Below are 26622 nucleotides of genomic sequence, written 5' to 3'. Positions count from 1 at the left end.
TAAAACAATCTTTAAAAAATCCGAGCTACACGGAAAGTCTTAAAGATGTTTGAAGACGTTTTTAGGAAATTTCATTTTTAAGTGAAGTCTGAAAAATACGCCTTTGATACAGCCTTTTGAGACACACATGTTGCCTGGGAAACTCTCAATATGCGTCTAATAGCAAAAATTAGCTAGTTAATTGACTAACTAATCAATCAGCACTATTGCATCAAGACATCCCACAAAAATAAATCTATACCTAAGGGATGAGATCTTGGGCAGATTTTTCAGTACGTCGTTCGAGATTGGCAGACTTGGCAGTGGCTTCGGTAGCTTCTTGTCTATCTTGCTATTGGCCCTTGGCACGATGACCAGCGGTACCTTTTTCGTCGACGATGACGTCAGTGTTCTCACTTCCCAGGGTTCGTTGGTCACAGTACTGCGGTTTGTGTTGGACGACACGGTCCCCAAGTACTTAGCGAGGCCGCCTTTATTCCTCTGCACCATAGGTGGCCTTCGAAATTCTGAGCTCTTCGCTACCAATACCATTTCGTTCGTTTTCTTTATCTAACAACATGAGCATACAAAAAATTTCAATACCATTTACGTAACAAAGGTAGCTTATGTTAAAATTATTGTGTCGAAGACAATTGAAGAAAAATAGACAGTGCAATTTTTTTCAAAAGAGATTCAAAATAAAATAATAATAAATGACATATAATAGACCGACATATAATAGATATAATAGATACTAATTATAAGTAGTAAAATGTTTTACTCGGTCTAAGCTAGATCTTAGTGTCTAATAATATTTCAGTTTAAATTTACATATCTAGTTTTATAAAAATAAAGTTTTTGTGATCGTTCAATAATGTAGCGAGTTATTAATTATAAACACTATTAAAATATTTATGCGGTGCCCTCAATATTTTTTGATAAATATTTCAGTATTAAAGAACGGTGCTTCTTTACCGAAGCGAGGTCACTATGTGGATCACGATAAGAGCGACATCGAAGTAATCGTGTATTAGACAAAAACATTGAGTTTAAACTTATCGTAAAATTCTGCATTATGATGAATAACTTATCATACTTTTTATATCGATATACAATGATTTGCTTTGTCTAATATTAATTTAGCCTCGTAGATTCGTTTAGTGTTAAATACGGTGCGATGTGAATGCGAATTATCGAGAACGCGTCATGTTAAATTGTCGATCGATAGAACGAGAACAGTTTCCGCGAATTAATATCAACCTATTGGAAAAGACCTATACGCGCGGAGCTTGTTAAAAAAGGCTAATTCAATATCCGATAAACGCGTGTTTGCCGATAAGATGAGTATGTATCTGAAGTGTTCGCGCAAAGCAAAGCCGGTCGATATCTTCAACACTTCCGTTGTAACATTGGTTTTGATCGAAGAAATATTTTCTTTTGCTACTTTTCCTTTAGTTGACTTTTACAAACTGCAAATCAAAAGTCGCTAAACAAACGATGAATACAACGTAGTGTATAGTTTCGCTACAATCAATATTTCTACAATCTTTAAATTAAAATTTAGCTAAAGTTCAGACTAAAGAAAATGCGGGCATCCATTCATTTGCACTTTTGAAATTAAAATCTAAAAAATTTTAAAATCTCATAGAACTTTCTTAGATTCCAAGATCTGTTGATGTTTTTGTGTTTGAAGGGCTACCTACTATAAATACCAAAGTCAATCTTACAGAACTTACATTTCTTTCAAAAACAAACAATTATATTATGAGTCGGATATCTATGATAATTGAAAAAACTCATTTTTTACAAAATAGATCTTTCTAGGTCTCTCTGATCAAAATTTTTGCCTTTAACATCTTAGTTATTTTCACATCAAAATCTTGTACTTCTTCCCGACACATTTGGTATCGTCTCTATCTCAAGTAGATATCAACCTTCGACTGTTGCGGCTTAATCTGCGTCTTAAAGTACTCCGTGATCTTGCCCTGGGACTCGTGGTGGTGCTGGCCGCCCGCAGTCTTTCCGTTCGCCTTGACGGCCCCCCTGGAGGTGGGATCGGCGGCGCCGGAGCGCGGAAGGGCGCCAGCCTCGGGTTCGCCCCTTAACCTTTTGAACGCGGTTGTGGAGCAGGCAGTCGCAGCCAACGGCGGGGTCCAGGGCCACTGGGGCCTGGTACCGAGCTGCGATGACGGCGCCAGCTTGGGCAGAGACGGTAGCGGACTGGCGGATGTGCCGCGTATCGCAGCTACCCCCTCGTCGCTGCTGGTGCTGCACGGTGAGCCCGGTTCTGTGATATCGCTGGTACCACTGCTGCTGCATTCCCCACAGGACACCGCGACGCCACTAAAACATACAAAGAAGATATGATAGTTTAATATATTGTAATAGAAAATCCTTGAAGGAGAAGCGCTCGCAAAAAATTCGTGTTTGCCCCAATCAAAGTTTGCCCCAAAGAAGTTCACTTCTATTTCCATTTATTTTATCATTATTATATATTCTTTGAATTCTTTGGAGTAGAATTTCACTCTAAAGAGTGAACATTTTATTACTTTTGTAAAACAGTGAGATTTCTCACTCTTTAGAGTAAGACTTCATTCCAAAGAATTTAGAGAGTAGTGTCTTATTAGAATAAGATCCCTATCATTAGTATTATTTTTTTAATAATGAATTTCTTAATTAGTAAATGCCAATGTAAATGAATAAAAATGTATAGTATCTTCTACGAGTTAGAAATTAAAAAAAAAAATATATATATATAAAATATATATTGTATAATAAAAGATACGGTATTACTAAATATTAATTCTATAGTTTCTGAGTTTAGTTTATAGAAGGATATAACACTACAATAAAATAAAATTCCTTATATTAAAACAATTAACAAATTACAAACGGCCCATTAGAAATCGGCGCTGTAACAATTGCGCGTTTATTTCGATTGATCTAAAACAATCCTCTATAAATAATATATTTGTCCGAACGTTTCGGCTAACTTCGAGCCTTCCTCATCGAGAATATTACATTCCAGTTTATTAATAACAAAAATATGGGGAACTAAGTAACTCAGTGTCTTTGTTTAAATTAATCGTTCTTTTGTCGCTTGATGTTTATCATTTCTGATATTAGTCTTTTATGATAGTTACGTTCTATGATTCGTGACATCGAAGGATTGATTTTATTTCTATTGATGTCATTTTTATGTTCGGAAATCCTCGTTTTTAATTGTCTACATGGTTGTCCAATTTAAGAAACGTCACAATCATTACAAGAAATTTTATATATAATGTTCTTTTTGCAATCTGCAGGAAGAGGATCTTTTTGCGCTTTTATTATTGAACTGAGTTTGTTAAGGTTGAAAAACGAGAGTTTAATATTGGAATCTTTGATGATATTTTTAAATTTTTCGGAAATTTTTTAGATTGTACATATGGAATTGTGAACCAGCTCGTTTTTTTTCTTTTTTGTCCTTATTTGAGGAATCATTATTATTATTATTAGTAATTTGAAATTTTTTTATTTATTAAAACTTTAATTCTTTCTCGTATTATATCAAAAATCTAATAAAATTTTGACCATCTGTTCGAGGTTCTTTTGATGGAAATCTGGGTGTGAGATAAAAAAACTCTATCAACCATCCCTACAGTTCCTTTTTTTTCTTGGGATATCGGGTATTGAGATTGGTAATTAAGATATCTTCCAGAGAAAGATGGTTTGTGATATATGTCAAATTTGATAGCATTGTTTTCAATAACAATAGTGGTATCTAGAAAATTGATAGTTTTATTGCCAATTTATTCATATGTAAATTGTATTTTAGGATGGTAAGAATTAAATTTCTGTAGTACAAGGTTGGCTTCAGATGATGGAATAGCTATAATTATTCTCATATTTTTGTTATAGGACCGATCACTAAAAGTTTATAACTAATAATAATCCATTTTCATTACGACAATTGACACAGCATGAATATCATCGACTTGTACAATATATATTATATTTGTTTAATTATCGTCGTTTTGTCTTAAATTTTAGCTCACGAAAAGAATTTGTTACAATAATTATGATGTAAGGACTAATTCGTATTTGACGTACTCTTAAGATGAATCTCTACAGCAATTCCTCTAAGTTTTTTAATATTTTTCAATTCTAATATTCGTTTATCATATTTAAAATCAAAATATCGTTGACTATCCAGTTTATTAATTAGTTATGGGAAATTGGATGTTGGAGTGTAACAAGATGAAGATATTCATGGATTTTATGTAATATTCTTGCTGATGAAGGCTCGAAGTTAGCCGAAACGTTCGGACAAATATATTATTTATAAAAGATTGTTTTAGATCAATCGAAATAAACGCGCAATTGTTGCAGCGCCGATTCCTAATGGCCCATTTATAATTTGTTAATTGTTATAAAAGGACAGTCTGTGCATATTAATTAATGACATATATATATATATATATATATATATATATCTTATATCTGTTCTTAAAAATTGAATATTTCCTGACTATCAGCATCTTGTAATAAGACGTCGTTATATTACACAATTCGATATAAAAATTTCTTTGACGCGACACCACCTACGGCGTTTAATGCAGCACAATGCAAGGTATCTCATTACGGTGGTGTTTAAGCGTCCGATCATTATGTCGACAGAAATCCATGTACGTCGTTTCGTGCAACGCCCCATTACGAAAAGATGGAACAATTTATTCGAATGAGGATGGCTCATCCACCATCCACCTCGTCGCCCTTTTTTCCCCCCTTCTGGGTCCAAGCGAGACGAGTCCGTCGATCGTTCTCGGTCCAGAAGCAAACAGCTTTAGTGGCAACCGCGGAGCGCCACGAAGGGAACCGGTTGGAGACGACAAGCGGCGGCCACGAGGAAATTGCAAGCTTACCGAGTAATGACGTTACCACCAACGCAAACCTAATTACAGGCCCAGACATTGCCAATCGGCCTGGCCCCGTCGCTGTCGTCATTTAGGACACTCCAGTATCGTGGCTCTCGGCAACTCGTTTTGATAATTTATAAGCAAATCGGAGGTGCGGGAGAAACACGAGCGATGACAAGCAGTGTCTCGCGAAATTCATCACTAAACTTTTTTAGCAATGATTTAATTTCTGCAAAAGAGTTATCGCTTCATTTCACGTGCGAAACTGATGTATCATTTCACAGAAACTCATTAATTATTTTTTAGAATTTTGATTTTATTTCAAATAGTTTTACAGTTTTGGGTAAGCAGAAAAAAATATATTCCGATCATTAAAGTAAGAAAACTGAGACACCAGGTAGCATCTCACTTTCTCATGAAAATTTACTTCGTAGTTTTTATCAGATTTCAAAAGATTTATGGTGAATTCTAGAAAGAATTTCGACTTTACTATTTGTATACCTGAGCATGACAAATGTTATGAAAAATATTTATTTTATGAATCACTGCTCGAATATTTTGTTAAAATTTCTAGAGTTATGATCTATAATGTATTCTTACAAAACGGTAATTCAAATCGCGAGAATAAAGACAGAATTATTTATTGTTGATAATAAAGAGACTATAAAAGACTAACTCGCATTTTTGAAACATTTCAACTCATGCTAGATTTACGTTTATCACATCGAATTCATTTCAATGCTGGAAAAAGATCAGACAGCCGTGTTTACCGCTAAATATTACAAAAACACGTAATAAAAGCGCGTATGCAAACAGTGATGTTTTACTCTGTAATTTTCCGCATTATTGTATTGTAGCTATTAAAAAAAAAAGTGTTAAAAACGATCGAGCACGCATCTTTTTTCGCGTTCGCGAACAAGTCTCGTCGCACAAAAAGTCCGCGGTCGTTTCGTCGCGTATCAGCAGTCATAAATTATCCGGTCGACTATAAAGTGGCCGAAAACGAGGAAAAAACAATTCTACGCCGCCGTTCTCTCGCGCTTAAGCCGGATAAAACTGGGCGATCGTCGATCTTCCTCTCCCGACTTTCCGCCTGGCAGATATTTCGGGCAACGTCCGTCACGCTGCGAATCACGATGTCCCCGTCGAGAGAAAGAGACACTGACCTTTCCACGTTACGATAGCACGCGCTGTTTTACGCAACACGTAACGTAGTGTGTAAGTCGAGTTAGTCGACTCCCGCTTAAGAGTAGTGTCTTAAGAGAGATATAAACGTCATTTATATTGACTTGCTTTTCATTCTTCGCCTATTAAATCATTTTCACGAAAATTACTCATACTGATGAATTCGGTTGCGTTATTTTCTGGTTGCAAAAATTAAAAGCGTACGCAAATCAACAAGAGGTTTGCTGATATGTATGTAAAATAAAAATTCTTATCTCTAAATGCTCGGAGACAACTGTGTATATTCTCATTAACTGTTAATGGAATTGTAATGATCCCTAAGTACTCCAGATACTAATAGGATAAGATAACAGTTCCAAACGTGCTTTTAGAAGCCACCAAAATTATTCCACGTGTTTCATTTTTTTAGTCTAATTTAAAAAAGGAGCTTCATCGAAATTTTCACGCATGGAAAACTTTCCTCGAGCAGGAAATGTAATATTAATACCATCGAGATAGGCATCCACCGAGAGTGGATTAAAATGAAATTAGATTTTAATAGATCTCTGAAAAATATGTTTCCGCTGTTGTGTGATTCCTTGTGGAAAAAAAAAACGTCAGATCATACATTATCCTAGAAGAAAAAAATAATAACTGGGGCGCGATTCCGTAACTGTCTTTACACGCCTACCGACAGTTATCGGTGTCGTTGCGCAGATATTTTATATGGTGAAAAAGCTGCGCAACAACACCGACAATTATCAAACAGTTACAGAATATAAGTCCAGTTAATGGAGGCGTGTTTCATTTTCTCAGATGCGAGGGATGTGTGTATACATCTGTGGGATATACACATGCGAAACCGATTTCGTATAACAGTCGCGCGTTACGCCTTTATCGAGTTCTCGTATGCGAAAATCGAGAGACGGCCATCGGCATTGATGCAGACGCTCATGCATTATACATCCCCATGTTAATTGCATAACACGCGCGCGCGCGCGCGAGCGATAATGACGGGAATAAATGATATTTACGACGGCGTCGGCGGACAAGCCGATTTTATCGCACGCAGCAGCTTTCGCATAACTGACCTACGTTCATTTCATCGGCCCTTGGCCGTGGTCATGCCGCTATACACGCGCGCAACGACGGTAACGCAGAATTCCGCCCTTTCCGCTGGAAATCAGTGGAAAGGGTTGACAGCGGGTGGGAGGGACAGAATAGCACGTCGACCTGGCTGTCGTTCCTCGATGCGCGACGATCTTGGTCGCCAGGATCCGGTAACTCGCAGGAAATTGAATAGACGGATGGATGGACCGCTTGAAAATACTTCGAGGATTGTGAAGGGCTTCTCTCTCCCTTTTCCATTAGCTTTCTAAGTTTCAACTTCAATTGATCGGCAAAGCGAAGTCCATTCGTGAAGCGACTTCGCTATTTATCATGAAAATCTTTAGATAATAATAAAAAGTTTCGTGTATACATATATATAGGATAAATATAATTACAGAAATTTTTTTATACGTAACAACTCTTTGGGGATGGAAACTTTCTGGCAAAGAAACTTAAAGAAAACTTTATTTGCTAAAGATTTGCGGGATCGCTGATCCCTCTGGCCTCAGAATTCCAAAATTCAAATTAAAAAAAATAATCTAATTATCTAGTGAAACTTTACTTTAGGTTCTTGATGTCATTAAACTTGAATGTAATCTGAAAATATTGAATTTCAAACGGATAATAATCTCTGATCTAGTATTACAGGGTACATAATCAGAGTTTGAAGTCAGTTTTGAAATTAGTACTGTTTGCGTACCATAGATAAGCTTCAAATAAAGCGAAACTAGAAATTTAATGTTACTTTGCAATTTGCAATTTTCTAAAGTCAATCAACTAAGTAAGACAAAAGCGTCATTTACGGTCAAAGTCTATTGAAATAATCGTCTACATGATCGTCTATTTAAATAAATTTAACAATAAAATCAACTAATAGACTCCGATATTGAAACAATAAAATTAAAAATAAGGGCAAATAAAAATAAATAACACTGACAATTATAGTGCACTATAATCATAAAATATAATATAACGTAATCTTCAAACTTTCAAACTATATCATCATGAACGTATCTTCTAAATGATGATAAATGTTACCCGTTTACAGAAGATTAAAGAGACAGATGGATAATAGATAATATAACGATTCTTCTATATTTACAAACACTTATTCAAGCTTTACATTATCGGTTTAATTTAAAGGTTTTCGTTGTCGTTAAATTAATGAGATTTCCAATGCTGTATCGTTTACGTCAAGAAGTGTCGGAATAAAAGACATTAACCACGACGAGCAGTACAACGGCCTTAAACAAGATGTTCCGCCGTGCCATACATAATTAGACTTCAACCGGTAATCGTCTCGAGGCTTTACATAATGTATTAGCATTGCTCGATGTGTTCGGCGCGGTCGCGTACGTGCGAGTTAGCGAATTAACGTGACTCAAGCTGTATAACACTTGAAAAAGTAGCGAACACTCGGCGGCGAAAATAGTCACACGTGCGATCGGCGCCATGTGTCTTGTATATACTCGCACATGAGAAAGCTGTTGGAATCTGTGAAGTCACGGACGCGCGAGATGAATGAAGTGCAGTTCACTGTCGAATGCAGATATATCGGCAGATGACACACTTTGCACGTACGACATAATGCAGTGCAGCATTGCTAATAATAAAATACTGATTCGCTATTATTATCTGCAGTTATTCGGCTATAAATAATCCTTTGTAATTTTACCTGATATTATTGTGCTTAAATATCGAGGCCAATTCACCTGTTTAAAGAGATAATTTAATCATCGTGGGGAGCTGTTGGAGTTTAAAATTGATAATTGATAAAAATAATTGATTTTTACCGTAGTTCCTGGTCATTACGGTTAAGACTGTAATCAGTAAACAATTGTCGTCGAGAAGTAGTTTTCCCCTCATTTTTATTCCTTCTAAAGAGAAATCCGTACACGAGCATGCCGAAATTTGAGACTTAGGACCTGGATTCTTTCCGTGTTGCTTCGTCCTTCCTCGCTTTCTCAGTAACAATAGACTGCGGGATTTGGTCCAATATATATATCACTGACCCTTGACATCCCCCTCCCCTTCCTCCCTCTCTCCGCCTGAACGAGTGAACAAAATCACCCTCGGGCGGAAGATGACTGATTGGCAGTCCCTCCGGATCAAATGCGACTTTCGCAACCCCGTTTCTCCTCGGAAAGCTGCCCTTTCATCTCGCGGCCCTTCGCCTTTCCCCGCGCACGTTTAATGGGTGTAGGGGAAGGCAAACGCGACATATAGGTTTTCATTTGAAAGAGAGTCGTATAGTGCCACAATAAAATCTTGTGGTAAAATCTCTCAACCACCGCATACAAAATGTCTCTCGATGTCACTAGCACTTAATTTAATGACAGCCGTTTTGTTACGAGTTAGCTCTTACTTTTTCTATCCTTTAGACTTCCTCGATTCAAGCATACCTTTGTACATAGTTTTCAGAATTTTCCATAATACGAAAGCGAACTTTTTTATCGGCGACATTAAAAACACGGTGAAAGCGTAAATTCGAAATAAAAGTGGAGGACTCGACATAAAAGCGACGATATCGACAATAGAAAACGTGTTCTGAAAGATTCTAAATATTGTACATTTCTAAATATGTATTTATATGTACAAAGTACACGAGTATAGCTCTTGTATTTCTTTCAAATACTAGCAATTCAGAATGTTCTTTCTCTATATTTCTTTCGGATATATCACTAACATATTGACGATTCATTTCATTATTTGTTATACGAAATCTCTTCATTTTGTGATATATAATATCCGAAACGAATCACGAACAATCGGTGAATACGAAAAATAATCGGTAAATTCTCATGCGACACGCTTGAGGAGAGTCGTGGAGGCGTCAGTGGTGGAAGAAAGGACAGTAACTCGGAAGACACAAGAGACTCACTTTCGACGAATAACCGTTATGTCGATCTCATACCACTTCGCATGTAACACGCATATACGTGTGAACACCCACGCTTATACGTATCCCGTACAAAAGAAGTGGACGTACAAGCTAAAATAGTCATACGCTTTCCTTAAATTAGAAATAGAACGTTATCAAAGCGCCGATTGCTTTACAATCAAGCATCAAAGAAATATATTGAGCAAAAAAAATTATTTAATCAAATCTTATGCTTGATTAATTTTAGATTTACTTCACGAAGATTTTATTCTTGCTTTTTTGTTACACATGTTTTTTTTTCGTCGGTGTTATCGTTCGTCGTTATCATTTAATTCGTAATGCATATGATATAGAAATTCGATTACCGCTACTAATCGTATAGTATTTAAGTTGCAGGTAGATCAACGCAGGATGTGCAACGTAAACGAGGAAAGAGAGAAGGAAAAAAAGAGAGAAGGAGGAGAGAGGCGCGAGAATGCACCTTCAAAGCATTGGCGAATATATTCACCAATGCTTTGGATCATCCGAGGTCGCTATATATAGTACATCGTGAGAGGCTCATGGACTTTCAAAATACGAGAATCTATAACCAGTTATAACGGATGGAGACACGTTTTTTAGGAGAGGTCTACGTACCCACGCGATTTCGCGTCTTCTCTCACGAGTGTCTCTCTCTACGAATGCACGAAGACTCGAGTCGAGGTATTAAATCTGCGACCTGCTTATAGAATACGCTACGGTTTAATTTCCATCTGATTCGAAAAGGCGATTTAAACGATTCCGCTTCGAACCTTAATTAAACAAGATCTCAATTCGCGGCTTAATTTGTCGCTAATCAAATCTGAATCGCTGCAATTTCAAGGAATTTTATTCAGGTCGCCACGTCATGAAGCGATAGAGCGTAAAGTTGCAGACGCCCTGGGGGAATTACAAATGCATCGTTGCACTTTTGGGACTTCCTGTTCTCTCTGCGACTACATCCGCACGTCGCTTCCAATTTCCATCGCGGAATTCGGATTCGCATGGCAATCGCGACTATTTCGCGAAGCCTCGTGTCGGAATTCGCGTGGGTGGAGTTTCCGTAGTTTCGCGAGAGACCATCGCGTGATCGGACGTCGTTAAGATCCGATTTGAATATCCTTGGAAAGGATGAGAGAGAGAGAGAGAGAGAGAGAGAGAGAGAGAGAGAGATGGGCGGGGGTGACGAAATGACCTCGAGAACCTTCTCATTTAAATCGTTTAATCGCCGTGCCTATTATCGATTCCTCTTTTTCCCTCTTTTATCCTTTTTATTGATTCCTTTCTGCCGCCTCTTATCTTCGTCTCAGAAAGCATCGATATTTAGGTATTTCTTTCCCGTCGTTTTTCTGCAGGAATCAGATCTGCGAATTGGCTAAGCTTTCGCGGAACAAATTTTCCAGTCATTTATCAGATTGATTACTTTCATAGAGAGTTATTAATCAATTCCACTCGCGCATTTTTATCCGCGTGCTATTCATAAAGAACCGAATGGCAATCCGAAGAGAAATTACGGCCATCGGTGTAAAGTTTATATTAAGAGAGAATGTTTTATGTGTTATGAAAGTACTGGATATTGCACAAGATCTTTTATAAAAGAATTTTCGCAGCAAACTACACGGATGTATTAGATACGTAATTGCGTAATATATTATTTATCATATACATCATGAAATGTCTGAGATTTGGCCTCCTTACGTTCGCACGAATAATAAGCTGCTTGGACTTAAAAAATATAGATTGCATTTTCATCGAAGCGTTGCATGTGTCGCACTTGACGATCGTCGTATTTACACGAAGCTCAATCAAGCAAGCGTAACGAATCTTCATGGCAAATGTTATGCTTGTCGCGATGTGATAGTCGTGCTAAAGTGAAGTTGTCGAGCTAAAGTGAGAAGTTTTGCAGAGACACAATTTAGCGAGGGATGATCCTACGATAGCCAATTATCGTGCGCAAATTATCGTGCCATATCGCGCGAACAATTACTACTCCATAAAACGCTATCTCGATATTTTAGAAACGTAAGTCGTAAATATTTCAGAAACGCCGGACGCGCGCGAGCGAGGTATGGCACCGAAGGGGAAAAAGATTGCCGGTATTAACTCGCACGCACGTACTATGTGTGTATAAAGTAATAATAACGAAAAGGCCGAGAAAGTTGTACAATCGTTGTGTGGACGTGTGAAAATGCATGCGAGAGCCATGCAAACACGGTAGCTTCGGGACGGGGAGAAATACGAAAAAAAAAAGTGAACGAATACAAGATGGTGCAAGGAAGAATAAAAATTCTTCCTTGAAAGAAGAAATTTAAATGAATTTTCTGAAATAATTCGATTTGTTGATCGTAATTGAATATTACATATCGTGATTTCTTGTTACGTTAATACTTATATATATAAATTGTTATATTTCGACAGGACTCTCTGATCGCTGATTAATTATTATATTTATTAGAAACATGTGTATATATTTATCATGAATAATAAGTGCTAATCAGATGTTTGTCACATGTTGATTAATGATAGAAACGAGCAAAGATAAGCAACGCGATATTGACTATAAATACTACAAACTATAAATATTTATATCGTACTACATGAATCTTTATCATATTGATATTCTAAATATATCGCAAGCTGGATGCGATAGGCGTTCGCGATTTGCACACTCGATTTCGTGCATAAAAGCAACACGTGCGACAAAGACTATTTTCAGAATATATGTGTATATGCACCATGATTAAGTATTCATCGCGTTAATTATACTTCGACTATTATATATTAACGTTATTCATAAACTAGCTGTATTTTTTTCGCGCCATCCGATTTTTCACGTATATAGAAAGAGGGAAGAAAAAAATATGCAGGTGCAACGTGTCGAGAGAGAAACGAAAGAAATCTACCCCTTTCGTCGAGGTTGAGGTAGAAGTTATTCTCGCTGCTTCCCTCGGGGAAAAGAAGAATAACTTCGTTCGCTTGGAAATTGACCTCGCTGTCTCGCAAGTTCCCTCGGGCCTTCGTGAAACATACTGTCCATAATTAATGCCACGCGAACGCGTAATGCAGTAGTGCGTTTACTGAAGTGAAGTTACCCCTGTTGTTGCACGTACGGTAAAAATTTGCGGTTTAGAAAAGCATCCCTTTACTTCGATCGATATGCAATATCGTGGGAGGTCTGTCTAAATATGAAGGCAATCGAAAAAAAATAAGATTTCTTTTTGTATCTAAAATTAGTTCGAAATTGTAGAGAATTGTTTCAGTTTCGCTCACACAGCTTCATTAGTTTTACTAAAAAGTAAATATACATTCGGTGGACGTTGAATGAAGTAACGCATCACCGGCTAGACAGACGGTTATCGGATTCCGGAATCAATCCAGCATTGAAACGTGCCGATTGGTGAAAAATCGAGCTGCAGGGCCAATTTCGAGAATACAATCCTCCTTCGTGAGGCGTTTGTCGTTTCGTGCTGCACGTTCGTTTATTTTTATCCCGTTCGTTTATCTTTATCTCTTTTTCTTCCGCCATCCCTTTGGTCGCCACCCTCATGGCCTGCCAAATCCCACAGTGCACTCGAGTACGACACACTAACCTTGTCTCGAACTCGACACACTGGTGCGCGAAGAAACGAAAAGACAAGGGGAGAAGCAGAAGAACAGAATATGGGAGGATAGGGTCTCTCTTTTTCCCTCTCGGTTTCGTTACTGAGATGCTCGGACTTCTCCGACTCCCTTGGAACCTCTCGTTCTTGTCGAAGCTTCGAAACTTTCGCGCAAGTTCATTATCGAAAAGAAACCTTGCCGTCGGCTCGAACTTGTCTACTTTACTATGGTCAGGTGAGAAACTAAGATAAAAGGTATACTAAAAGTATAAGCTAAGGATGATTTTTAGAAAAAACTTGTGTGCGTGTATATTTTATAATTCAGATTCCTCGCGTTAAAAACATTTTCGTTAAAAAAATTTTTTATTGAGCAATTTGTTAAATAATTTGCAAAATGCGATGGATTATCCTTATACATATATCTACACTGAGAAAAAAAAATTGTTAACTTGACTAAATGCGTTTAGTTAGTAATGATTTAGTTCAAACATTTATACATATATTTAGATTAACAAAATATTGTTGTAATATAAAATATGTTATTTGAATTAGCAAATATTTGGTTGAATTAACACATATTTGCTCGACACCTCGTGATCGCTACATTTAGTTGAATCAATTAATATTTTTTTGAAACAGCAACTTTTTTTTCTCAGTATAAATATCTGCTTGTAAAAATATAGTATAAACTCAACTTTATAAGTGCAATTATAAATGGATTTATAAGCAGGTTAAGATCAATATCTGTTCCGCCTGTAAAATCTAACTTTTCAAATTTGCATTTGAATGATATTATTACGATAGCATACATCCTTTCCGCAATAAACGCATAATTAAGTGGCAGATAATTAATCTACGATAAAATAAAGATAAATATAAAAGAATAATTAATTCAGGATGCGGGCATATTATAGTAATTGCAATATCGATTTTATATAATTATATGGTAGGGACACTTGTGTACTTAGATATTTTTCAAAATTTGTGCAAATGCAGCTGTTCAGAATGCCGCTGTTTCATGCGGGATTCACGAAAAAAAATTCTAACTGGAGACTGTTTGATGTGTAATTTCGTTAACAATTTTAGAAAAGATAAAACGCGACCGCCGTTGGTGCACGTCGTCCTCCGCGGCTTGTACGCATTTCAAATTCGAAATTACACTGAGGTCGAGACCCAGAAGATCGTAGATATTAGTCCCCGAGAGATTCTCAAATATCCTAAATGCCGAACGACAATCTCGCCTGGCTGCTCCAGAAAATAGAATTCGAAGTTGGGTACACGTTTTCTCATCGCAAGAAACGGTATTATTTTTCACATGAAAAAAAGGAAGAACAAGAAAGGAAAAAAAATCAAATTAGTAAGAATGTAATCCGTCGCGTTAGGTCTTAAACTGATAACTTCGCAATAAAATGATAAATCATGATAAAGTTTCTCTGCCGAGTAATTTTTATGATCTCCGACTTGGGAATATTTCGCTCGACACGCTATTTACCTAGCGGCTATACTGAGAATTTCGTGTAAATAACTTCTAGTTCTGTTTCTCTAATTTACAAACACTTATCTAAATGTACTCTAAAGTAGAGCAAAATTTATTGCACGTGTGGTATTCGATTGACTTTCATAAGATTTCAATTTCAAGTTCAATTATTGAAACATTCAACGTTGAGATAAAAATATACTTTTTTCTTATAATAAACATAATGTGTTATAAAATCTTTATTATTACTACGATGATGGTAGTTAGTACAAGCTCGTCAGACTATGGTTAATGATTGACTTTTGATTGGAATTTGGCCAATCAAAGTGAACTTTAGTTTACCGTAAATTTGATATTGGTTTTCTCTCTATCTTTTGATTAATTAAATTCCAATCCAATCTCAATTCTAAGCTGTAGTCTATTCATTTAAAGGTTCGCTTCACAATTTTTCACAATACAATTTGGTGATTCCCAATGAAACGCGAATGTTGACGCATTTTCTTCGGTAATACGATGAAGTTCGGAAGAAGCTACTGGAAAAAAAGGCTGAAATCTTTGTTGAAGCTAATGCTGGTAGAAGCAGAAAATGGTCGGGCCAGGCAGAAACAGCTGCACTCTCTTAAGACCGAACAGAAAGAGGGGGTGGCTTTTATTGGTTTAGGGTAGCTGGAAAAGCCGCGGCCATGGCAGTATTTCGATTCTTCACCGGTTCAAGCAGCGTAGTATAAAATTATAAACCGGTAGGTAGACAAGACGGTAACTCGTCGACTATTATGATCAACACGACGACAAACGAGTGATTTTACTGCGCCAAAATAACAATAACCCAAATTTTTCGTCAACTTTCTATTCCTATAGGTTGAATTTATTTATTATTTATATTAGTAATCGCTTTTATCCTCGCTTTTCCTTTTATTTTTGCAGTAGAATTATTTAATTATTAATACACAGGCAAATACGACGAATCAATATCCTGGCGTAAATATTTTACGATTTTAAAGAAAATATTTAAATTTTACATAGTTTTCCTAAAAATATTTCTATCTGTAGAGTCGATATTTTAATAGAAATTAAATTAATAAAGTTTCATCACGCGTATGCTATAAATAAATATTACAGTTGATCACACTGAATACCGGTAAAGGAATGCTTTTCAAAATGTCAATCGCTCCTGCAAGCCAAATAAAATAAAAAACCGCTTACTTTTGCACCATGCCACAGACGGCTCGAAGGAGACGAGTTCTTCGGCTTTGTACACCCTTTATGGCGTGCAATCGATCGAGGAAATAGCTTGCGACGACCTTTCGAAACGGCTCACCCTTCTCGGAAACAGCTGGCTCTCATCATCCATCAATGCAGGGTGGAAAACGCGAAAAAGTTCACGGGAAAACGATATTCGAGCACCTCGGAATTTCACGAACGTCACAAACGACAGTCGCGGGCTTCCAAATCGAAAGCTGCTCGAAACCCTAAATATCTGTCTCGACATCAAGCGAGTCATTCCAGAAACTTTAACACTGTACATTCGGGGGTCTTTCGCCACTGATTTTAATTGTCAATAGCGAATCTCTCGCGAGAGCACTTTCGAAAATCACAAGTTTCCGGTGCAATTCAATCGCACAATCACGGATTGGACGGGCATCAACCAGGAAGCAATCACGTTGAAATTAGTTTACAGCGACAGTTGTTGTGCGTTACTACGGTGCGTTACTACTAAGAGCATAGAATATAACTTCCTATGTTGTACTATACAACTATACACTCACGCATAGGATAACTTCCAAGGAAACTTTGCACGACGCATGTACAATAATATAAAATATACTTTATCAGGCTGTAGTTCGCCTATGTATGATCGAAGCGTGTTTGAACGCTATAGAACGAGGGCCGGGTGGCCGTAAAGAGGGAGAGAAAGAGAGCTCGTAGACTCGAGCATGATGCTATATCTATCCCATGGCCCGGCACGGAGAAGACTGGAATGAAAACCGAATTGTAGGGGTCTCTATACGATGCATATACGTGTAGGGTGAGAGAGAGAGAGAGAGAGAGAGAGAGAGAGAAAACGAAAGAGAGAAAGCGGAAGGTTTAGGCTCGAGGGAGGCGGAGAAAAGGGAGTTACTCGACAGGGATGGCGATGACCGGAGGGTCGGTTTATCCTGCCGGAGATCCCATAGGATGGAATGGCTCCCTTCTCCCTTCTGCCACTTGGTCGCGTCACATCACCGACCGACAGTCTGGTTCACGTTGAGTCACTGTGTATGCATGCGCACAGCTCAGGTAGAGTATGCGCCCATACGCGTCCGACGGGCGAACGAACTCGTCTCTCCCAACCTCGGCCTCGTTGAAAATATGGGTTCGGGACTCGGGTGCAAGAATGCGCGACTTACACGTGGGTCGTTCACTTTATGCGAGAATGTTGTCGCGGTCATTGTTAATCTTCATGTTGACACACGATCCAAAGGGAATTAATTCCGCATTTCGCAAAGTTCTTTTTTTTCCAAGTTTATTAAAATATAAGAAACAACTGTTTATGCAGCCAGTTGTTTGTACAACGTTATAATCGTGTTTCTACATAATGCACAAAAGGATAAAATAAAAACTTATTATTAGACGTTCAAGAGAGCTACATGACAAGGAATAATTACTTGGAAATAAGTAAAATTTTCTTTATATGATTACACCAACTAATAATCAAAGTTGTATATTTCTTGAATGTTGAAAAAGAAGGAATCAGTTATTTACGGTAATTATTTTAAAAGTTGTTATACGAGTAATTGTTTAACAAGCAAGCAAATGAAAAAAGACAATTAAGTGAAAACAAGAAAGTGGTGTGGAAGAGGAGAGGTTTGCGATATGATGAAAAAGACAGGCAGAGAGAGAGAGAAGAAAAAGAAGAACAGACGAAAACAGATGGAAGCTGACAGAAAAATACGAAGAAGTAGACAGGAATGAATAAACGGATAAAGGAAAAAAGTGAGAGATTAATTTTCCTCAAATTTCCATAAAGATACGATTAAATAACTTGCTTGTTAGTACATAGATAAATGTATATGCGGATAAGGTGCATCAGGCGCGTTCAATTCGGAGTTAGCGCGATGTAGCACGCTTTCCGGAAGTACTCAGAGACGAAGTAGGTACACGGTATCGTTATACGTAGCTTGTAACAAGTGACATATTGCCGCACATACGTACACGACACGCACAGCGCACGCGTGCACGGATCGTCGGACGCGGCGTTCGTTTACGCTACGTGACGTAACGCAAGGGCGTTTCCGTCCTGTTACGGTCACTTCCGCTTTCAGACGGGCAGCTCGCCCTTTCCTCACCTTTTTTCCTATAATTATCGCTCGCGCTCACGTCCTTCGGAAATTACGATGCCAAGGTACGGGTCAATTAATGGCAGGGAGGCAAGGAAGAGAAAAAAAGGTAGAACACGTGATCGAGCAATGTAATTGCCGGACAAGATTTATGCTCGGTAAATATGAGCCTCCCGCTCAGGAATTTTTTTCACAATCGCAGGAATAGCACGGAAAATGCGAGTGTTCACATAGTTGGAAAGATCCTCGAGATAATCTAGCGAGCCTCAAACTTGTATTTGTCGAGCGTTAATTATTCTTCCTGACAAAACGCCGTCGTTAAAATAGCGACACTTAATTCCGCTAGCATGGTAATAAATTGACACGAGACTTTTTAACAAAATTTCAATATTTTATGGATTATTTTCTATTTATTATTAGTGTTTCTTATTATTATCATATTATCATTAATGTCTATTGGGTTAAAAAATTTCTAGCGCTATGAATTTCAAAATTCAAGCAGCTGTAACTTTGTCAAGAATAAACAAAATTTAAATTAAAAAAAAAAAAAGAGTTTTAATGCTTAAAATCTCTACTTTCGAAAGATCATTATGAGTTTCTGTGAATATGGCAATTTTTATATTAGATGTTGGAATTAATTCGTAGCGTTTTACAAGTGATGGGAAGTACTTTCATTAATGTATTTTTTAATGCTCATGTGAAATAAATAACATTCTTTCATTAAAAAACGCTACGAATTAATTCCAACACCTAATATTTTTTAATGCTCATGTGAAATAAATAACATTCTTTCATTAAAAACGCTACGAATTAATTCCAACACCTAATATATAAAAACTGGGCAAAATGGAAAATTTTCTTCTCACTTTGTGTGCCTGTCACGTGCCTAAAAAAAACTTGCGAAAATCTTCAACTTTCTAATGTGAAAGCTTAGTTTTCTCTATAAAATCGTTTTCTAAAAACATTCTCCAGATTTTTTGTCACTAAAATATCGCGGATTAAATAAAAGGAACATTTTGATTTTGATTGCTCATAACTCAGTTAAGAATCGTCGTACCGCAATTTAAAAAAATAGATTCTTAAAGCTGAAATTTTGCTCTATCGCGAATGGTATAATCGCCAAATTCTCTTTTTAAATGATGCAAATGAAGTTATGGATTTTTGCACCAATCCAATACTTTTCTTTGCGCGGTACATGACGATGATATGAGATAAGAGAGCGCTGAGAGCGATGTGTAAGGAGACAGGAAAAAGGAACGACGAGAACGTCTTGCGGGACAACAACAGAGAGGAATCGCACGGACGGACATAACGAGACAGGAAATCACACCGATGTAATAGGAGATGCCACGAAAGCGACATAAAGTGACACGCGAGACATGCGAAGTATCGCGAAGTGGCACAGCATTGATACTAAACAATGCGTGACGTGATGCGCGACGTAGGAATAACACAGGAGAAACGAGGCGATGCAGCAAGGATAGCGATGACACAAAATATCGCGATGCAGTAGTATGAGTGACACGAGAGCGACGCGAGATGATACAACGATGACACAAAGCGCGGCTTATTTTGCAGCGTGATAATTGTGTCATGGAGCAAATTAAAAAAAAAAAAAGAAATTTTGACACGGTTTCTTGTGCGTAATTATTAGAATTATTAAGGATTATATTGAGATTATATCTCAGAGCCACTGACTATTTCGAACTTTGAGTACTTACAGTAAGTAAATATTTCAATAAAAAAAAATGATTGTTGAATCAAATTAACATTTCTTGTATCAAATAAATAATATCTTTATATTTAATAAATATTTAGTTGGCAGTATTTTCAACGAAATATTTATTAAAATTAACAATATTTTTTTTCAGTGTACACAAACAAAAGTGCAAACGGACATTCGCAGGTAGATCGATGACACTTGCCGTCGAGCGATGACTGTGCGATCGATAATTACGACAGCGAGAAATGAAGTAAAGGAAGAATCCGGCAGCGGGCCGAGGAAGATACAGACACGCGTGTCTGTGAGCACGCATTAAGTCCACAGCGTCGATTTGCATACGCCACGTGTATTTGCATAGGCCGCTGGCAAAACGTAACATACAAGCAGATCGAACAATCGTACCGCTTGCATAATATTTGCATAGACGATCGCTCTTCGCGCCGTCCGTATATCCCCGATCGAGACTTGTCCATCTTTGCGCCGAAACGCGCGGCGCTTATCGTCAAATGTGCGTCTTAATAAGAGTGAGAGAGATCGATGCTACTAATTCACGCTAACGCTCGATTCTATCTTTGCCGCAGGAAGTTCGCAGGAAGTGCACGGGCATGTGTACTTGCTCTAACTCTCTGTAGGCCGCGACTCAGCAAGGAAACATCGCGTGTACGTAGATTGTGAGATTCGTAGATTCGTAGGCTTTGATACGCGTATCAAGGTCCGTAGGTTGCGGAATTCACGGATGCTTGCTGCGCTATGACTGTGTGTGTGTGTGTGTGTGTGTGTGTGTGATGTGTGGTGTGGAAAATTAATTGATTCGTGCTTCTATAAAATCGCTGTATTTATATCACGTGCAATAACGAGGTAATATTTTTTCAACTTTACTATTCGATTACTCGTATCATGCCATTTATAAACATTACGTTACACAAATAATTTTCCAGGCGTCGCACAATTAATATCTATGACGTATTTGATATATGCTAGAGAGATCAGAAAATATAATTGCCGACGAGTTTATCTTTAGCCCCACTCGTGAACCTAGATTAGATCAACGAGGCGCATCCGATTACCAGGATCGTTAACGACGCCTTTGTCGCGTCACAATAAAATATTTTGTCAGGGCGTTCCAATTTTCCGCGGTCCGCGAGACCGTTTGATTTACAAATCGAACGATAATTCGCTCGTCCTCTGGGCTTGTCCTGTCAGAGGAGGAGTACAAAGGGAGCTGAAAACCCGGGGTGCCATCCCCGTGTACCGCAACTCACCCGCCGGTAAATCCCTTTTGTACTCTCACATTGAACCGGGTTTGCCGGCTACGCGGGAAGCGATATCGACGGACTGTTTTAAACGCGCGGAATCCTTACTCTCCTCTCAACGTATACAAATGGATTGTAGATACTAATCGACCGAGGAAACTCGATGATATTGAAGGCGACGTCAACGACGTTTCTTCTCTTTACAAACACATATCGCCGACATTTTTAGTTATTTTCTACATACAGATATGTCGCTTAATATTTGCAAAAAAAAAATAGATGTTGTTAAACTCGCTCTTACCGCGAAAGTAAAATACGTGCAGAGATTAAAAATACATATTAATTATTATGTTTGCGCCACCTGTTGTGTGATTAATTATCAATAACGCGGATCATCCCGCAACATCGACAAAGATGTCGGTGAATTGATAAAAGACGCAAACAATAATATAAAACTTCCAGATTATTTACGGTGTATTGACGATCGATAATTACGGAATAAATATTTCCAAGGCATCCCACGGCTTGATAACTGCCAGCTCGTACGAGCTGATCGATCACGATTTGCCTATTGCAAAGTTAATCGGCTGCGCGTTTGATTTCTCTGGCATTAAAATTCTCGCGATCCAACACACACGTTTCCCTCAAGCCAAAGAGGAAACCACTCACCGTGGCGTGCAACTAGTTACATCCGGCTTGCGCGTGTATATGAAAAACGCGTAATGTACGCGAGAACTACCTCACGCGCGAATTGTCCCTTTGTTACAGAAACATCCCCTTATTTAATCTCTATTTAGGCAATCGATTTGTGAATAAGGACGGCCTCGCAAGAGATTAGCAAATGGAAATTATTTCGGTCACGAAAAGGGCTCGTGCGATCGAGAATATTCAGGAAATTGTGTTTTTTTGAAGAACGAGGAAGAAAAGAATTGCAGAAAAATGAAAAGCGGAATGTAGGTTGCAGAGATAAGAATTCTCTTCCTTTATCTAATCATCATATATTTTGCACATTTTCGAAAGTACAAATCAATAAATGAAAAAGTTATTTTAAAGAGAACTTCAATTCCGTCGACAGCTTGATCTAGAATTTACAACAATTACTATCTTTGTATATGTTTCATTTAATGCGTTTTCTATAAAATGACTTGGAATTATTATATTGCAATAATAAGTAGTTTATTTTCGCTTTTTATAATTCTAAATTTAATTACGTTCGTACTATTTTGAACGGATAATACATTAGCAATTTTTAAGCACCGTAGACTTAGTCTTTAGGGGGCTTAGATTCTCCTCTTGGTTTTATCGTCCCTATCAACCCTTTATCGTCGTTCTTATCGTCTTGGTGTGGTCTTTATCTCCGACCCTAGACGACGACGAATCGCGGAGAGAGAAGGCTTGTGATTAAAATTTCAGAGAAGCAAACCAAGAGAGAGAGAGAGAGAGAGAGAGAGAGAGAGAGAGAGAGACATTCGGTTGGAGGGCTAAGCTCCGAAAGAAGAAGGACCAAAAGGGTCAAAAGGGTCGGATGCTCGCACTAAGTAATTAAAGTCTCTACTGCAATTTTTGACTTTTTGAAGAAGAAAACTCGCTCTTGAGTCCCATTTGTTCCGAGGAAAAAGTTATGAAATCTAAATTTTACGCTTGACAGTTTATCTTAAAAATAATGAGCTGTTTGCAGAAATTCTTATTATCTTATAGTGTTTGGAACCAGCAGGATATTTGACCTGAGTTCACAATAGTAACCTCAAACAATGTTACGGGATAATATAAAGAAGAGAAACTAGCACAATAATAGTACCACGGCGACTTTTATCTATCCAACACACAACAAACCATAACAATCCCTCAGCAAAAGTCATTCATTATCGGAATACTTTTGTGAGTATGCGTAAATAAAATAAATTTTAAAGTGCATCTCCATGTGCATTTAACTCCAAAATATAGGAAATTGTGGCGATACACAGTGACCGGCTAAATGAAATGTTGGAGTATTTAATTTAACTTATTTCAAATTACTTTCTTCATTAGCAATGCTGCCGAGCGGAGCGAACGAAAACCTTGCTCGAATAAAAACTCGAAACTGTAAATCACAGCAATGGACGTTCTTACGGGATAACGATGCAAAACAGGAGTTGGAGAAACACGAGTAAAAGGGCTGCGAAGGGTTGAGAAAGAGTCGCCGATAAGTGCCTTTCTCCTTCTCGAGAGTTGGAACGTCTCACTCACCGCTCATTCGTTCGGCCAGGATAACGAAGAGGAAGATTCAGACTAGCTCGTATAGGTATATAGATATATCGGGAAATGCCGTGTTCTCGAGAGAAGACCGGGTCGACGCCCACAACATAGAAACTACGTGCATCTCGCCCACACTATCACGCTCTTTAGGCACGAGTGAGAAACTAACGGAGACAATGAATCTCGAAGTTATGCCCTAAGATCTTTCATGCAGCCAGGCTACTGCCGGTACCTCCGCTATATATGAGAGCTGACTAGCCCGAGGTGACTGGTGCATCGTCACGTAATGCTTATGAAGCGATTCTCTGTTACGAGACCTCCACACAGCGCTACGCCATCCATAGAAAGTACCGCATCATGAAAGCACATTTATCATAGAACAGAAAATATGTGGAACGTGATTATTCGATGTATATTGTTTTAAGATATATATATATATAATATATTTTGTCATAGACATACATATATGCGGGAGGGAGGGAAAATAAAATAGGGAAAATAAATAGACAAATAAAGCATTTATTGATATTCCAGGGCAAGTTCCCTAAGAATATAAAATACAGCAAATGACGATTAAAAAAAATGTCACAAAATATATAATAAAAAAAAAAGAGAAAAACATAACGCAGTGTAACACGAGAAGAGAATTATAGAAAAAATAAAATAAAAGAGGAAACGTGTGTATTTTGTGTGTGTTTGAAATATTTGAGCTTCAAAAATAGCTGAAGTCAAAAGATTTCGGTACGCATAAATCTAAGGACTCAAAGTTTTGGGAATTCGAGACCATACACGCAAAGATTCACAAAGGGTATATATAAGATCCTACCGAGCGGAAACTCTAACAATGCTAGAAAGGTCCAATCGAAGATAGAAATCCACTTCCAATCAATCGGCGCTATATAATTTCGATTAACCGTTGCTTCTGAGTGCCAAGTCCCTGCAATTACCACGCATAATCGACTCGAATTCCACGCGGACAGCTATAAGAACGAATATACCGTTTGATACACTAATGTCTTATCCGAATAGCAGTGCTCGTAATGGGGATACGCGTACCCAGTAAATTTACTCGTGACGGTAATAAGCTGCGGGACGTGAAGGGCGACGAGGAGAAAGAGAGAAAAAAGAGAGATGCTCGGATGCCTAGGCACGCCATAGACGTAACTCAGACAGTGGCTTTAAATGATTACGACATCGGTATCCTTTTGAATACGGTGACGCACTTTAATACCAGTACAGTCGCGCGTTGTATTTTTGCAACCACGTCAGAAGAAACGGAGTGTGCGGGACCGTGGAAAAAGTGCATCGCGCGCGGAACAATGAGAAGTCGTAACAAGCGTCGGAAAAAAAAAAGAACGTGGATGATCTTATCGATGCAACAAAATCCACCACGATTCTGGTATTACATCCTGTTTTTTCCGAAAGAGCGAATCACATTTAGGAAATCGCTTTCTACAAATTTCTGCCAGAGCGATTTTATCTGCATTTAAAATGGTGTCTACAATGAGATTCAAAGCGTAAAATTTAAGCTTTGAGCCTTAAGCCTACCCTGTTAGAAGTGTCCTTAAATTTCATTAAATTCTAAGTTACACAATTTGAACTTAATTTCATGACATTGACATCAAATTTAAAGTATTTATAGTAAAAAGTATATTTGTGTATATACATAAGATTTAATATATTTTTCATAAAAATTTATGAAATTTAATGTACACGTTCATTACATTTAAGTAATTACTGTAACTGAATTTTCAGTTAAATCATTCGTTACTTTTAATTTCGTTCATAACCACGAACTTCATTTTTTACATGTAAAGGTTACATTTCTATCAGTGTAAGTAAATTGAATCACAGTATCACAGTATCGAACGTAAGAAGAACGCTCGACTATGATTAGGTAAATTTCTTACGGCTTAAAGTTTAAGTTTTGCTCCTTAAAATCTTCTTGTAAAGAGCTTAATGGTTGCAATATTATTTTGTAAGCGAAATATTATTACGAGCATAGGATTTTGGAATATTAAGAAGTGTTGGATGACTGTAGCCGGGCAGAAATTGCAGGTGCAGGAGCGGCGATTCCGCATCGTGAGACCGACAGGAAACCCGGACGAACCGCTTCGCTTCCGACACGCTTCGCCGCAAGGCGAGGAACCTCGTGCGTTAGACCGACTCGTGTTAACCCTTTCGTGCCGGAAAACCTGACTTAATCGCGAATTAAAAATAATTTCCTTTGTAAGACAACACTTTCTTCGTTCCCTTCATAAAATTTTTATGAAGAGATTAGTTGCTAGATTGTTATTATAATAAAAATCAGCCTTTGCAATTCATGATAGGTTTTCGTTACGCTCTTGCGATTCCCGTCATACCGACTGACATTGCAATATTAAATTAGTGATTAAAAAAACGACAATCTTGAAGATACTTTTTATTTTTTTAGCTGCAGGCGCGCGTCGTTTGCTACCGACTCCCGACGTTTTCCAAGGCATGCGATCGATACGCGAAGTCGTCCGCAGATTTGGGGACGACGAAGAGGAAGTGACATGGATCGAGATGTTGAAGAACCGGAGAGAAGGGACGCGCATGTGTCGCGTGTGCAAATCAAGCACTCGCTGACCTGGGTTAACAGCCCGTCAAGGACTACAATGCAACATTGTTTCGTCCCGCGCCACCGACGGGAACGACACGTCGTGTTTGTTCCGTTCTCTCTTCCCCGTAGCTTATTCATGTAGACTGTGTAGAGAAACAGGTCCTCCCGGCTTTCTCGTGTCGCTTCTTTTCACTCTTCGTCGTTTCCTTTTCCACCTGGTCGGCGCCCTCGTTGAACGAGTTTTCATCTGGACAACCGACAAGTAATCCGAGGACTCGAAAGGGACAAGTATGGGCCGTCACGTATTTCACGAACGATTCCATACTTAACAAAATCAGTCGAGAATGTATGCGGAATTATCCTTAGAAATTTACGCAAACGAAA

General features: G+C 38.0%; 1 protein-coding gene across 1 annotated transcript in view; it reads right to left on the bottom strand.

The window, feature by feature from the left end:
- Window positions 1-26622, bottom strand: part of jing (AE binding protein 2 jing) — a 94211-nt gene that overhangs the window by 9585 nt on the left and 58004 nt on the right. The window contains exons 2-3 of the mRNA XM_011052879.2: window positions 1914-2322; window positions 242-549 (exon numbers count right to left, since the gene is read on the bottom strand). Of these exons, the coding sequence (XP_011051181.2) occupies window positions 242-549; window positions 1914-2322 (717 nt within the window). The remainder of the gene's footprint in view (window positions 1-241; window positions 550-1913; window positions 2323-26622) is intronic.

This window comes from Acromyrmex echinatior, chromosome 1 (genome assembly GCF_024713525.1).
Source record: "Acromyrmex echinatior isolate Ae372 chromosome 1, ASM2471352v2, whole genome shotgun sequence".
Classification (NCBI taxonomy): Eukaryota; Metazoa; Arthropoda; class Insecta; order Hymenoptera; family Formicidae; genus Acromyrmex; species Acromyrmex echinatior.
Note: the sequence above shows the minus strand (reverse complement) of the source record. Positions and strands in the feature narration are given on the sequence as shown.